General features: G+C 39.7%; 1 protein-coding gene across 1 annotated transcript in view; it reads right to left on the bottom strand.

Annotated features, from left to right (window-relative positions):
• Positions 1 to 809: 809 nt before the first annotated feature.
• LOC135706581 (uncharacterized) overlaps positions 810 to 14,956 on the bottom strand; it is a 65,920-nt gene continuing 51,773 nt past the window's right edge. The window contains exons 2-4 of the mRNA XM_065228234.1: positions 12,426 to 12,526; positions 1,687 to 2,087; positions 810 to 1,618 (exon numbers count right to left, since the gene is read on the bottom strand). Coding sequence (XP_065084306.1) covers positions 1,460 to 1,618; positions 1,687 to 2,087; positions 12,426 to 12,525 — 660 coding nt within the window. The 5' untranslated portion in view covers position 12,526 and the 3' untranslated portion in view covers positions 810 to 1,459. The remainder of the gene's footprint in view (positions 1,619 to 1,686; positions 2,088 to 12,425; positions 12,527 to 14,956) is intronic.

Below are 14,956 nucleotides of genomic sequence, written 5' to 3'. Positions count from 1 at the left end.
GAAGGTACAAATCGGTTTGATCATCTCTCTTTACCAAACTCCCCCGTTGGAGAGGGTTGGTGATGGGTATTCCCTACCGCCACCACTGGCAAAAGGAGATGATCACCGACACGCTCAAGTACCGACGATGTGTTTGAAACAGTTCTACCAATTTTTAGTGTAAATCGTTGACTTCACGCAGAAGTAATCCTAAACATATAGTCAAAGATTGTTGACAATATCTCTACGGTGTGTTACTCTTTACCAAATCTAACGGTATGTATAGTAAGGTGAATAGATTTGGAAGACATATGTAGCATAAAAATTCCACTTTGTGTAGTATTCCTTTCGAAATAGAGAGGCAAAGTGCGGGTTGTGCTTAGTAGGCCCAACATTAAATCTAAGCCCTGTCTAACTATTGTTTGCTCCCTCGTCATAGCAACCTTGCTGTCTCGTAAAGGGTGGTAGGTTAATGTGTTGTGTGTTGCACCAGCTTGTCGATGGTTAAACGCTCATCTGGGGATATTACTATTACTCCTTGATTGTACGTTTTATTCTGCTTTCATTCTCTAGTTTCATGAAGGGAAACAGAACACCTTTAAGCTATTAAGCCTGTGTTTAAATTTGGTAGAGATTAAATAGACTTATAGAATACATGTAGACCACAGACTGTAAGAGACATAACATGATAACTATGATAACAATGACAAAACAAGACAATTTTTTTCCATTTTAATTGTTATTTGTGTGATAATGTAATGGTGAAGAGAGATCTGTGATTTTTTCAGCAAGGTATCGGATATGTTTAACACAAACAAAGAAAAACTTACTAAGATTTAGTACTTTTTATTTTCCAGGATAGAAAACAAAAACTTACAAATGTACAAACACTTGAATCACTGATGCTAAACTGGACAATGCGATAAAATTTGGATGACTTCTTGTATTTAATTCGAATTAAAGAAAACAGCTTTGATTTAAAATTTTCCAAATAGAAAAATGGCCCTCACATGATCTAATCTTGCATCACTTCTTCTTCGCCTAATATCTTCTTCATGTTAGTTCTGCTTCTTTTTTGCTCCTCTTCGCAGCTGTTTTGTACAGAGAAAATTTGCACAAATGTTCATGAGTTATTTTCATCCTTTATGTTAAAACATAATTACATTACAATAAATAATAAAACACAATAAGAATACAACGTACAGTTTTTTGAAGCTTTCGGTTGCTGTTCATTTTTTTTTGTAATTTTCCGCGAAAACTTTTTTACCGAGCTTTAAGTTCAAATTGTCGCAGGTCACGCCTGAAAGCATCATCACGACACCTGACTTCAGATTGGTTGATCTTTTCTTCTTCTTCTGGTGATGACTTCAGTTTGATCTACGTCATCCTCACTGGTTGGATGAGTTGGACTCATTAGGACATTGGAATTGGGGATGAGTGGGGAAGGGGAGGGGTATTTTATTGAAGGTGGGTTTTGGGTTTATAGACGGACTCCTGGGTTGCGGGAGCGGACAAAGTTCAGCAGCTCATCGGAATCTTCGCATACGAACGGCTTCAGATGATGGCAAGCGACGTCGTGCCATTTCAGACCGTCGTTGTAGAAGTTGTTCAGAATCGACAGGCAAGATTCGTCGTTACCCTGTGAATTGAATCCAAAAACTCCGATACATGATCTTCGATCGTCACAAGCTAGAGAATGGTTCATACCTGAGCTGCCTCGCGGTTGTCGGGCTGTTGCTGTCCGTACCCTCCAGTGTAGCTCCAGTCTCCGGTGTTGCGCGTGGTGGTTGGTCCAATCTTGACTCCCGATCCGGACCAGAACCATCCGTTCTCATTTGGTGGCTGCAGGTCGGGGCGATCGCATCCGGCAAAGTTGCACTTGCGGCCGGACGTCCAGATGTACCGTATGTTTCCACGGGAAATGCGCTGCTTGATGAATTCGTTCTCCTGAGGCGTTTCCATCGAAACGGCGTCCATACAATGGCGACGGCAGATGTTACGGGCATCGAGCCAGTCCACTTCCAGGTTGCGAGTTGGCTGGTGTTCCCAACTGAAGAAGTACGAATGGGCTACTCCACGGGCATCTCGGTACGTGGCGTGCCGCACGCCTGGAATGGGAATTTAAAATGGTTGAAAGGTTAGAATTGTACATCGAACGCAGATTTACACAGACGATTGAACTAGTCAACCGGTGGAAGTCAAACTGATGAATTTAAAGATCTGATTAGCACTTCGGAAGCTGAGTCTGACATAATCGTTATCTATGCCTGTCATGAGTTCCGGTCGTTTATAGTTGTTTTAATGTTAGTTGTTAAATAATGCGTTGTATAGCATTAAATTTATCGCAAAATACCCGACACGATTTCCCAACCTGATAGGACATTCTACTAGTGTTAAACGCATTTTTGAGTGTCTTTCGAGTTGTAGTCTGATAAAAGTTTATCCAAAGTGAATATAGTTGGAGACGCTTAACGCCAAATATCAGACTTAAAGTGAACATTTTATACGATAGATGAGGAGATGAAAGTATAGAGTTGATTGTTCCGTTAAGTACGGCGGTGTGAACATTTAATATAGAAAGTAGAAAGCGAACAAAGGACATTTTTGAGGAAGGCACGAATCGGGTAGAGCATCCTCTTTACCATGCTCATCCGTTGATGAGGGATGGAGAGGGTTTTCCCACCTCCCTTCGCCACCACAAAAGATGGTCGCCGATTTGCTCATGTGCCACCGATGTGTGCACACAGCCCGAGCAAAGTCAAGCATCAAAATGACAGCAAATTGAAATCGAGTTTTGATATCAACATCAAACTAGAATCATAATTTGATTTCATTTCAATGTGATGTCACATGAAGATTTGTTTGCTCGCAATTTTGATATTTTAACCGTTAAAACGACCAAAACGATAGCAACCTGAGTAATCATTATCAGCGCAATCACAACATCAAATTTAGATTTAAATTTGATCTCAGACTTTGCTCGGGAGTTCTATTGATTGTTTCACTCTCAAGTCGCCATATGTGAAGCTTTAAGTGTAGACTTACTCAAAACTGAAATCAACAAGAGTGAAAGACTGAAGCTTCTAGATTTTACGGTTGTGGTTTGTCAGAAATATGCTACATTAAAAAAAATTACACTAATTTCTACTGTCGAATTTTCATGTGAAATTCCGCAAGATTTTCATGTGACCAGAACAGAATCCACTCAGAAATACACATGAAATGTATGTGTGAAATTAATAGTATGTGTGGTCACACATGGCTATTATACATATATTACTGACTTCAGTAAAGCGTTTGATAGAGTTGATATCCCTCTTTTGCTATTCAAATTATCTAAGTTAGGTTTTAGTCAACATTTATTAAAGTGGATTCAGTCATACTTGACCGGTAGGACACAAAGAGTTAGATTTGAACGAGATTTGTCGTCAGTAGTCAATGTAACATCTGGTGTGCCACAAGCTTCCCATCTTGGACCATTACTGTTTATTCTATTTGTTAATGATGTAGAGCACATATTGAATATTCTGAATGTCTCAATATACATATGCAGACGACATGAAACTTTTCCTGGAAATTCGTGAAAAATTCGTGTCGTGCGACCATTTATTTGATCTATTGTAAAGGGTGATACGGTCAAAATTTGGTCAAGGGAAAACGCGTGTAAATCGGTGAAATCGTTTATTTAAAAAATCAAATTAAATTTCTTTTTCAAGTTCAATTAGTATAAAATTCAGGAAAAATATTCAGTTAGGCTTCCGCTTTTCCAAATCCGAATTGCCGGGCCTTACGCTTGACCCCTGCCATCAGATTTTGTACAGCCACCTTGTCCACCTTCTTCGCCGCAGAAAGCCAGTTTGCCTTGAACTGCTGCTCGCCCTTAGCAGTTTTTTTCGTCTTCTTTAGGTTCCGCTTGACAATAGCCCAGTATTTCTCAATTGGGCGGAGCTCTGGCGTGTTGGGAGGGTTCTTGTCCTTGGGAACCACCTGCACGTTGTTGGCGGCGTACCACTCCATGGCCTTTTTACCGTAATGGCAAGATGCCAAATCCGGCCAAAACAGTACGGAACAACCGTGTTTCTTCAGGAAAGGCAGCAGACGTTTATTCAAACACTCTTTCACGTAAATTTCTTGGTTGACAGTCCCGGAAGCTATGAAAATGCTGCTTTTCAAGCCACAGGTACAGATGGCTTGCCAAACCAGATATTTCTTTGCGAACTTTGACAGTTTCATGTGCTTGAAAACATCTGCTACCTTTCCCCTTCCTTTTGCCGTATAAAACTCCTGTCCCGGAAGCTGCTTGTAGTCGGCTTTGACGTAGGTTTTGTCGTCCATTACCACGCAGTCAAACTTCGTCAGCATCGTCGTGTACAGCCTCCGGGATCGCGCTTTGGCCGTCGTATTTTGTTTATCATCGCGATTTGGAGTCACTACCTTCTTGTAAGTCGATAGTCCGGCTCGTTTTTTGGCTCGATGCACGGTTGTAGACGATACACCCAGCTTATTTGCGGCATCTCGGAGAGAGAGGTTAGGGTTTCGCTTGAAACTACCGGCAACTCTCTTTGTCGTCTCAGCGGCTTCCGGTTTTCGATTTCCCCCCGATCCAGACTTCCTGGCTGTCGACAAACGTTCCCCAAACACTTTAATTACATTTGTAACGGTTGATTTGGCAACTTTTAGCGATTTTGCCAACTTTGCGTGCGAGTAGCTCGGATTTTCGCGATGCGCGAGCAAAATTTTGATACGCTGCTCTTCTTGCTTGGACGGCATTTTGACAACTGAAGAGTGAATTCCAAAATCAAAATAGGAGCAACATTCTACACACACACACCTTCAAAATGAGGGGTGTTCAGGTTTTTTCAATGCAAAATTGAAAGAAATACGTCAAGTTGATATTGACCAAATTTTGACCGTATCACCCTTTAGTATATTCCCCGGTTTTTTGTTAACCTTATTAGGGTGAAAAACTACTATTAGAAGTAACCATCAACGCCTAACTTTAGGTATATTCCCAGCAAGGAATTATGTGTCGTATGAAACGTACTACACAGAACAGAAGGAGAAGTGCAAACAAATCGGTGAATCAAAAAGTGTTCGTTTTTCTGCTCAACAAGCGATGTGTTGTGGTAGCGTTCCACACGGGCTTTCTATGTGCACTCACACTATCATAGCATGCTGCCTATCTTAACTGCAGGCAGAAGATGCCTTCTACCGCTAGGTGCGCTAGTGTTCGCAAATGACAAGTGGAGCCACTTTCTGATCCAAAGTTCCACTCCTGTGCGTACTACCTTACTAGGAGATGAACACCATATTTCAAAGGGCTGTAGTAGTCCCTTATCAAAGAATTTTACCCTTCTGTTAAGAAGTGCTGCACAGTTGCACAATAAATGTTCGGAGGTTTCTGTTTCCTCGTTACAAAACCGACAAATATCATCATCAACTTTTTTAATTAGTCTTAGATGATATTTGGCTGGACAGTGCCCTGTAATTAGTCCTATGTAAGTACATAGGTCTTTCTTTGAGAGGCTAAGGAGTTTTTGTGTGTTTGATGCATTTGGCATCACAAACTTTCTTGATTGTCGGGCTGTGATAGTATTATTCCAATTACAATCTATCATCATCTTTTTCCAGTTCCTTAATTCCATCTTGATGGAGCTTGGAGAGACCCCACAGAATGGTTCAGGTCCCTGAAATGGTTTAGATGATTCTTGCCTGGCTAGTTCATCAGCCTTTTCATTACCTTCTACTCCACAGTGTCCTGGCACCCAGTAGAGATTTACTGTATTGTTATTAGACAACTGTTTAAGTAACTGAATGCATTCCCATACTAACTTGGAAGTACATGTAAATGATTTTAAAGCATTCAAAGCTGCTTGGCTATCAGAAAAAATGCATAGATTTGCACGTTTATATTTTCGCTTTAAACACACAATAGTGCACTCTAGTATGACTTGAATTTCAGCCTGAAAAACGGTTGGCCATCCACCCATAGAAACTGAAATATGAACACCAGGACCTGTCACACCAGCTCCCACTTTATCATTTTGTTTTGATCCATCAGTGAAGAATATAACTGGATGGTGGATTTGTGGTCCTCCCGCACTCCAGAGAGAGCGTCTGGTTGTCTCCATCCAATCAATACTGACTGTAACTAATGGATTGATTCGTATTTGTTTTAATATATGTAGGTGTCCCTTAATATTCCCTTCAAACAAGGTTTTAGTTCGCTTAAGTCTTAGTGCGCTCTTTTCAGTATCTAATTGCACAAATTGGTGTAGTGGAAGAAGATTTAGTATTATAAAATTATTAGACAAGAACATGTAACAATAGGACAAAGCAGAGTTGAAAGGTGCAATCAAGTTAAAGATTTAGGAGTTATACTTGATTCAAAATTAAGCTTTGTTGAACATTATAATAACATTATTTACAAGGCAAGCAACATGCTAGGGTTTATTAAAAGGTTTAGTTTTCATTTCAATGATCCATACACAATCAAAACATTATACGTTGCTCCTTGAGTACTGTAGTATAGTCTGGGCTCCATATCAAGATACTCGTATAAACCGCATTGAATCAGTTCAAACAGTATTATTTGCTCTAAGAAAGTTAGGCTGGACGAGTTATCCCTTACCATCTTATGAGTCTCGATATATGTTGATCAATTTGGATGCACTTGAAAAGCGAAGGCAGTTTGCAATGATAGCTTTTATAAACGATCTTGGAGCACAAAGAGTGAATGCCACAGAGATTATAGAAAATCTAAATTTTTATGCTCCCACTCGTTCCTTAAGAAACAGATATATGTTTTATATTAACAACCAAAGAACAAACTATGCCAGGAACGCGCCTTTAAATAAAATGATGTCTTGTTATAATCAACATTATGAAACAATTGATTTGACAATGAACAAAAATGCTCTTAAAAAACGGTTATTTTCGAGGTTAGTCAGAGATTGAAAATTAAAATAGATGTTAAGTGTTTTTGTAAATTAAACTGGTCTACATTTGATTGAAGACGAATAAATAAATATATATATATTAAGTATGTGTCAGACACATCGATATGATTTGTTGGTCACATTGCAAAAAATCATTTGTGGGGCACATAAAAACAATCTTTGAATTTTTCGTAGTGTTTGTTTACTGTTGTTGTTGCCATTGCTTTAAATCGCCGAATAAAGATAATACATCAAATGTATGCCAGGAATTAACAGGTAATGGTATCTAATGATGCCCGATTTGTTCAATAATTATTAATCGATTATTAGTTACTGGCATGAGAGGTATACGCTGGGGCCGTCCCCTCTATATTTAAGCTCAAGATGTATACTGGTCTTAGCATCTTAGGGTGACCCTTAAATACGGTTTGATGAAATTTGCTTTTCTGCATTGAATTCAAAATTCAAAAGAATAATTGCAAAGACAGCAAAATTATTTAATATTTAACTTCCTCGAAAACTCACAAAGAGCACTTTACAAGATTTCTTTGTAATGTTCTCATGATTAAAAAAAATCCTTTTTTCTATTCATTTCACAATTTCCTTTAAAAGAATTTAAAAAATCTCTTTGGGATTCATATGAAATTTTCCTTATACCATTCTAGAAATGCTATGCATAACACTCCTACAGTTCTACCTAACAATAATCATGGAATAAGATTTACTTGAAGTTTCCGTCGGAAAACCCCTCGATTGTTTATGTTTTGATATTTGGAACCAGAGGTGGGATGTGACTGTCAAATACAACAATCGTCGCCTACCGCGTATAAAGGGCGAACACGAAATTATTGCGACACCGAAAATGTCATGCCAATTTTCTTATAATGTTTAGAATCAAACCAAAATTTTAGGGTAGTTTTATACATATATTTACTTCAAAAATCAAAAGAAAAGTTAATCGATGGAGCCTTGAGTGTAAAATTGAACGCATTTTCGCTTGATGCCCTCCATCAAAGTCTTTACAGTGTCATCCGGTACCAGTTTCTCAGTTTTTTTTTCCATTTTCTTAACATGTCCTTCTCGTCTTTGACTGTCTTCTTGCTCTTCCGAAGTTCCCGCTTCATTATTGCCCAGTACTGCTCCACCGGGCGCAGCTCCGGACAGTTTGGCGGATGCATGTCCTTTGGAACAAAATGGACAGAATTGCCCTCATACCACTCCAGGACACTTTTAGAATAGTGGCATCATGCCAAATCTGGCCAAAATAGCGGAGCTTCATCGTGCTGCTGCAAGAACGGCAAAAGGCGCTTCTCGAGGCACTCAGATTTGTAGATCTCGCCATTTACTGTGCCCTTTGTCACGAAAGGCTCACTCCTCAGTCCGCAAGAGCAGATGGCCTGCCAAATGATATATGTGGAGGCGAACTTCGACATTTTCTTCTTCTTAAATTTGTCGTCCACATCGAACTTGCTCTTGCCGGTGAAAAACTCCAACCCCGGAATCTGCTTAAAATCGGCTTTTATATACGTTTCGTCGTCCATCACACAGCAGCCATATTTTGTCAGCATCTTCTCGTAGAGCTTCCGTGCCCGAGTTTTAGCCGTCGATTGTTGCCGCTCATTGCGGTTTGGGAAGTTCTGTACCTTGTATGTATGTAGTCCAGCTCTCTTCTTTGCATTCTGGACGTAGCTCTGCGACATGCCGATCTTTTTAGCCAAATCACGGCTTGAGACGTTGGGATTTGCTTTAATCATCCGCTTCACCTTTCCCTCCGTCTTTTTGTTCTCCGGTCCCGGTTTTCTTCCAGCTCCTTTGCCGTGGTCCAACGTCAACCGCTCCTGGAACCGCTTCAACACTCTGGAGACGGTTGAATGGTGAATGTTCAACATTTTTCCCAACTGCCGGTGCGACAGGTCAGGAAATTCCAGGTGTTTGGAAAGAATTTGTGCTCTCAACTCGCGTTGGTTCACCTCCATTTTCGTTGAATCGGAAAACACGACTTCGAGTTTGACAGCAATGAGAAAGTGTGCAAAATTTGGTTGATTTCTACCCAATGGTAAAAAAGTTATGCCCTGTTGAATGTGTCGCAATAATTTCGTGTTCGCCCTTTAACTAAAGCCCTACAGTAAAAGTATGTACGTCAGTCAAAATTTGTTCTGTTCTAATCGTCAAAATGAGCCGCTTTGCTCTATTGGAACTGCTTTTTTCAGTTTTGTAGAGGCAGTCGTCCATATTTTAACTAGAGGGCTTTACGTATAACTGGTTCCAAACGTAAACAAGCCATAAGAAACTGTTTGTGCATCGTCGATTATTTGTGCCACTACCTTACCCACTGTACGATTCTAGAAAACAATATACAATACAATAAAACAGTGCCTTGTATGCCTCCGCCATGGCAGGACGGCGAAGCAATCGGTGCGTTTTAATTCTATCCGTCTTCGTAATTATCACAAAAATCAACACAACGTGCGCGATCATAAACCTAAATGGCACGTTTGGAACCAATTTCATACAAGAATGATCAGTAGGCTGATTTGACAGCACTTCCCCCCGCAGATTTGGACACGTTTTGAAGCAGTTACAGTTTCCTGTAAAACTGGATTGACTTCCAGGGAAAAAAAAAGCAGTACAGAATTCATGCCACATAGGGTAGATGTACCAGTTATGGCCATACGTTCCTATTATGGTGTGCTCCAATTATGGTCTATGGAATTTCCATAGACCATAATTGGAACACACCATAATAGGAACGTATAGCCATAACTGGTACATCTAACCTATACATTTTCACTTCATAGACCACAGCACCCGGGAAATTTACTTGGGAAAATGAGAAGAATCTATACGTTGATGAAATTTGCTGGAAGAGTCGAAATCAATTTCCGGGAAAACAAGACACTTCCAGCGGAAGTCAGATGAACTTTTGAGGAAGTCGAAAGAAACTTCGTGGAGGATTCGGATGAGTTTTCCGGTCGATTTCAGATGAAATTTCTGAGCAAAATAAGTAAACAAAATTCGGGGAAGCTATAAAATCTCTGACCACGCCAGCAAAGCCGTTGTTCCCTGGTCCATGAGTTTATGGGTCGATAGGTAGGGTCCAGGTGTGGGAGCTACCTCCCTGGCATCGGTAGCATTGATACTCAGTACGAAAAACAAGATCGACGGAAAAACAAATAAAAAAATTCCACTGGAAGTATCTTGCAAGTTTCCCTTGTTGGTTTTTTCTATTGTTTTTTTTTTCTATTGGTTTTCTTTACTGAATGTCAACCTGGTTTTCACTGTAATTGGCTTTAGACTACTCAGTACTGCTTTTTACCCGGAACATCAACATGAACAAAACAAAACGGGAGACATTTCCCGGGAAACAAATATAGAAGGATTGTTGAGTGAACGCTACAATAAGTTTCTCGGAGGAGCCAGTTTGCCAGAAGTTTGTATTATTTTCCAGAGAAATTTGAAGATTTTCTACGGTAAATCGGAAGAATGTTCCAGAAGAAGCCATAAGAAAGTTCCGGGGTAGGCCAGGCAAACTTTCGAGGAAATGCGAAGCCAAAAAGACTAACTAAGAAAGTCGGCGCCGCTGTTCGGATATATCTTTTGGGCCAAAAAAAAAAATTCCTAATGGTAGTCGTAACTAAAACATACGGATGAAGTCGGAAGAAAAATCTAATGCAGCTCGGAATGGAAGCAGAGATATTAAAATTAAGTGGAAACAATATTCCATACTTCATTAATCGTTCTACAAAGTAAGAAAAATACAAAATGTCATGAATACAACATTATAGTCTCTGAACTAGAATACTTTCCGATTCCCGGGAATTCCCACGATGAACCATCAGCTGTTTCCCGTTTCCAGGGAAACCAAAAATGATTCGGTAATGGAAAAACTCACATAACATAGTCGCTCGTTAAATCATTTTGTACTACTCAAATCATAAACTCTAGATCAATTCTTGTAGGAAATTTATAATACTTTCCAAATCTGCAATAATATTTACGTGATACTTTTAACTTTTTATCGGTTACAGAACTAAATCTGTAAAAAATCTATTGTCTGTGTCAATAGAACCACAGACAAACAGACGTATCTCTTTAAATAAATCTTCATTAAAAATATCGCCACGGACCTCACTAACGACATCTCGCGAGCTATTCGTGGGAAAAAAAACTTGCTAGCCAAGTTTCATACAATGTTGCATACACGTTGGATATAATGTATAGAAACGTCAAAGTAATGAGATGCCAGTGCTATGCAGGGGGATTCTCAAAGCTAATCATATCTAAATTGAAAGTTAAATGCGTGTACGACGATTGAGAAGAAAGCTTTTGTCTGTTTGTATGTGATAGAACCTTACATTTTCCGATTGATTTTATATCTGGCAGCTCTAAATGAACTTTTGTAAAGATGCAGTTTTAAAGTCTGTTCCAGTTAGAATTGGGCCGCTTCTTTTTAATTACTGTAGTGCCTCTAGTTGTCGCAGCACGAAACTATTGACAGTGTTTTGATCCGGAAGGATTTTTTATTTAGTAGTGAAAATTTCATCAGGATTCATATACTTGTTCAAAAGTTATCGATAGACGTGAAAAAAATCTGCACACTCACGTGCAAAATCCAACGTGGTTCAGGAGGAATTATTGCAAAGGCTCTCAAATTTCCTAAATCGACTGTAAATACCGTGCTTCAACGTTACCGGGAAACACTAACGTTGGATCGTGCAAAACAAAACAAACGTAGAAGTGGAACATATGACCCACAACTACGAGCGAAGGTCATAAAGGCAGTCCAAAAGAATCTTGGGATTCCGGTCGTGATTTGGCGAAAAGGTTCAGTACAGCACACAGTACAGTTCGGCGAATCTGTATGCGAGAAGGTTTCCGGTCGTACCAGGTCAGCAAACATCCTAACAGGACGCTGAAACAAAACCTGGTTGCCAAAAACCGTGCAAGGAAGCTGTACGAGCAAGTTCTGATCAAGTATAACGGATGTATTTTGATGGACGATGAAACTTACGTAAAAATGGACTTTGGACAAATCCTGGGCCAAACATTTTACTTTGCTAAACGTAAGAAAGATGCTCCGGATAAATTCAAATTGGTCTTTGCAGATAAATTCGTTTGCCAGTTGATGATTTGGCAGAGCATGTGTAGTTGCGGAAAGAAAACAAAGGTTTTCATCACTGGAGCGACTATGAATGGACAACTTTACAAGGAGGATTGTCTCCAGAACATAATTTTGCCGTTTATTCAATCACACGAAGGTCCTGTAAAGATCTGGCCTGACTTAGCCAGCTGCCATTACAGTCGCGATGTCATAGAATGGTATAAGCAGAATATTGAGATTTTAATTCTATTCGAGGTGAGAAATGAATCAATATATAACCCGATCAATCATATTCACAAACTAATTGAAAACAAAAAATGTAATTCCTTAAGTCGTACGGGCTGCCATGTAACATGTTCACAGTTTTGAAAAATCAAAATACACAAACAAGTCAACGGGTCACTTACGGTTGGCACAACTCCTAGGATCGGGCAGGGCAAGTCGTCGTTGAGCCAGTACCACGGTGGCACCGATGGCCAGTAGCGCTAGTGTTCGCAGCACGGACATTCTGAAAATAAAAAACAAACAAATCCCCATTAATGACAGTTCCGAAATTCCTTAGACTATTGAATGCATTTTTTATGATGTTGGAAAATTCCCAAGCCGAACGTTGACGGGCACAACTAGATCGCGCCAGCAAACGAATCGGTGGTCGAGCGCCCTTTGTGTCGGTCAACTATGGCCATTAACCATAAAGCCAAACCTATTTCCTGAAACTGTTCATCGTCAGTAGGTATGGCAGGTTGTGAATGCCATTGTTGTCGATTTTTCTTTTGTGTGCATTAAATTTCAATTTCACGATTCAGACACACTAACCCAGCGTAAGTAGCAAATTGTTGCTGTTGTTGTTGGTACTGTTGCTGTATTGTTGTTACTGAGCGTATTTTTCTATCGAGATGAAATTGATTAAACGGTTGTAAACCAATCCGATCGATGTTAACATGTTAATCTGTGGATCGATTATGGTAAACCATCCCATCCAAACTGGATGAGTCAATGTCAGTGATGTGAAGGAGAGTGTTTTAAAAGAGGAAAAAGTATTTAAAATTCCGCTCAACATTGCAAAACGTGCAACTGGCCAAAAGGACGGATTACATAACAGTAACAACAACGAGCTGATCAAAATTCATTCTACGTCTGGCAGATCAGATGGGTGGATGGATTGGATTGAAAGGGACGGGAGCCGCAGTAAAGACCTAAAAGACATCACCACTCACTGCTCCATCCGTCTGCAGTCAAGCACTGGATCACGTTCCTGAGATAATTCACTCATGATTACACGCGAAAAACTTTCTCCCTCCGAGAGCTCTCGGAGGTGGCCGAAAGTGATTACGATATGGCACTGGGCTTGGTCCATATAAGGGCAACTCAGGGGACGACAGCTGTGCACTTACCTACGACAGTAAGAAACCATAATGTCATCCAGTGATTGATAGAGTGTGTGCGAGCATAGAGGCCCACCTGGAGATAAGTTGCAAGTGAGCGCTTGTTAAGAGGTTCACGATGTGATTTACTTGATGTCTACGAAATGTAATTATGTAAATGTATACATTTGGATCGTGAGATTTTTTTTAGCTTTAATAAATATGTTTAATGTGGCTGCACACGGTTGATTATAATCTTAAAGAAATAACCAATATAAAAAATTCGCTATTTTTTCCTCATAGATTATTGATTATCTCGCCAGTTTTAAAAGTTTGACAGATTACTTGTTAACTGTGATGGTGTGTATATAAGCAAATTGATATTTTCCCGTTATCATACGCTCTCAATATCACGCGTGTTATTGGAGCAAAATATCATCAGCATGCTTTGATATTGCGACACTATTCACAACGTTGTGACACAACGTGTAAAGTTGAAGCTGACCGTTGATTCAGCGGAAAAATTATTCCGCTGCACCTCGTTATCTTAGAAAGAGAAGGTATAATAATGCCATCTCGTTTTTGTCTTTACCGATGGCAGACATGAAGCGACTACTGTGGGCCGTTATGGAAGTTTCGGTTGCGTTCGGGTGTAAAGCAAAAATCATGAAACTCAATCTCACTACATTTTGGAGCTGGTGAGTTTTGTTTGCTTGATCATTCGAGCTGCGATATCACAGCTTGCTGTATCAACTGCAGTTGTTTGCTTTTTGATTTTTGTCTAAGAAAATGACGCGTGATCTTGTTCTCTGGTGAGATTTGAATTTTTGGTATTCAACACTGCTTGTTAAATTTGCAAGGATGGCGTTTCAATATAGTATTCTTCAAATTCTGAGCAGTAGTATCATGCTCATGAATATTCTCCTAGGTTTTTCCGCACGTTGTCGTGCACACTGGAAAAGAATGTCACTTTTGGTGACCAAAAAAATCGTAGCGCTGTACCCATGGACAGGCATGGAAAATCATTTACATTCATTTCATACATTCATTTACATTTATTTGCCTCTAACTTTTTTCATCAACAGCATTCCGCTTTTGTAGGTTTTGTTATTAGCTACAACTTTTTCTCATAACTCAAATCTGTATCTCTTATGCATCACGAACTAGAGCGGCCAGAACTTGTTACTGTTTTTCAGTGAATGTAAAATACATTCACTGAAAAACAGTAGTGGCTTCTGTTCGCTCTGGTTCGTCATGCATCAGAGACACGGATTTGACTTGTCAACAAAAGTTGTAGCTGATAACAAAACCTACTAAAGCTCTATACATTATTTTGCAGAATGCTGTTGATGAAAAAATTTGGCGGCAAATGAATGTAATTGAATGCACGAAATGAATGCAAATGATTTTCCATGCCTGCCCATGGATGCTGGAGGTTTGGTGCCCTCAACAAAGTAGGAAGGTGGAAATTGGTGCCAACCACGCAAAAATTTTAAATGATGTGAAAAAAATGTGAGCTACATTGTTCGAATGGGGTGGACAGATTTCGTTTCCTGGGAATCCGGGTTTCAGTC

This window comes from Ochlerotatus camptorhynchus, unplaced genomic scaffold (genome assembly GCF_037179485.1).
Source record: "Ochlerotatus camptorhynchus isolate MF236.1 unplaced genomic scaffold, CSIRO-AGI_Acam_v1.1 ptg000284l, whole genome shotgun sequence".
Lineage (NCBI taxonomy): Eukaryota > Metazoa > Arthropoda > Insecta > Diptera > Culicidae > Ochlerotatus > Ochlerotatus camptorhynchus.
The sequence above is the reverse complement of the archived record's forward strand: the minus strand, read 5'-3'. Positions and strand labels throughout refer to the sequence as shown.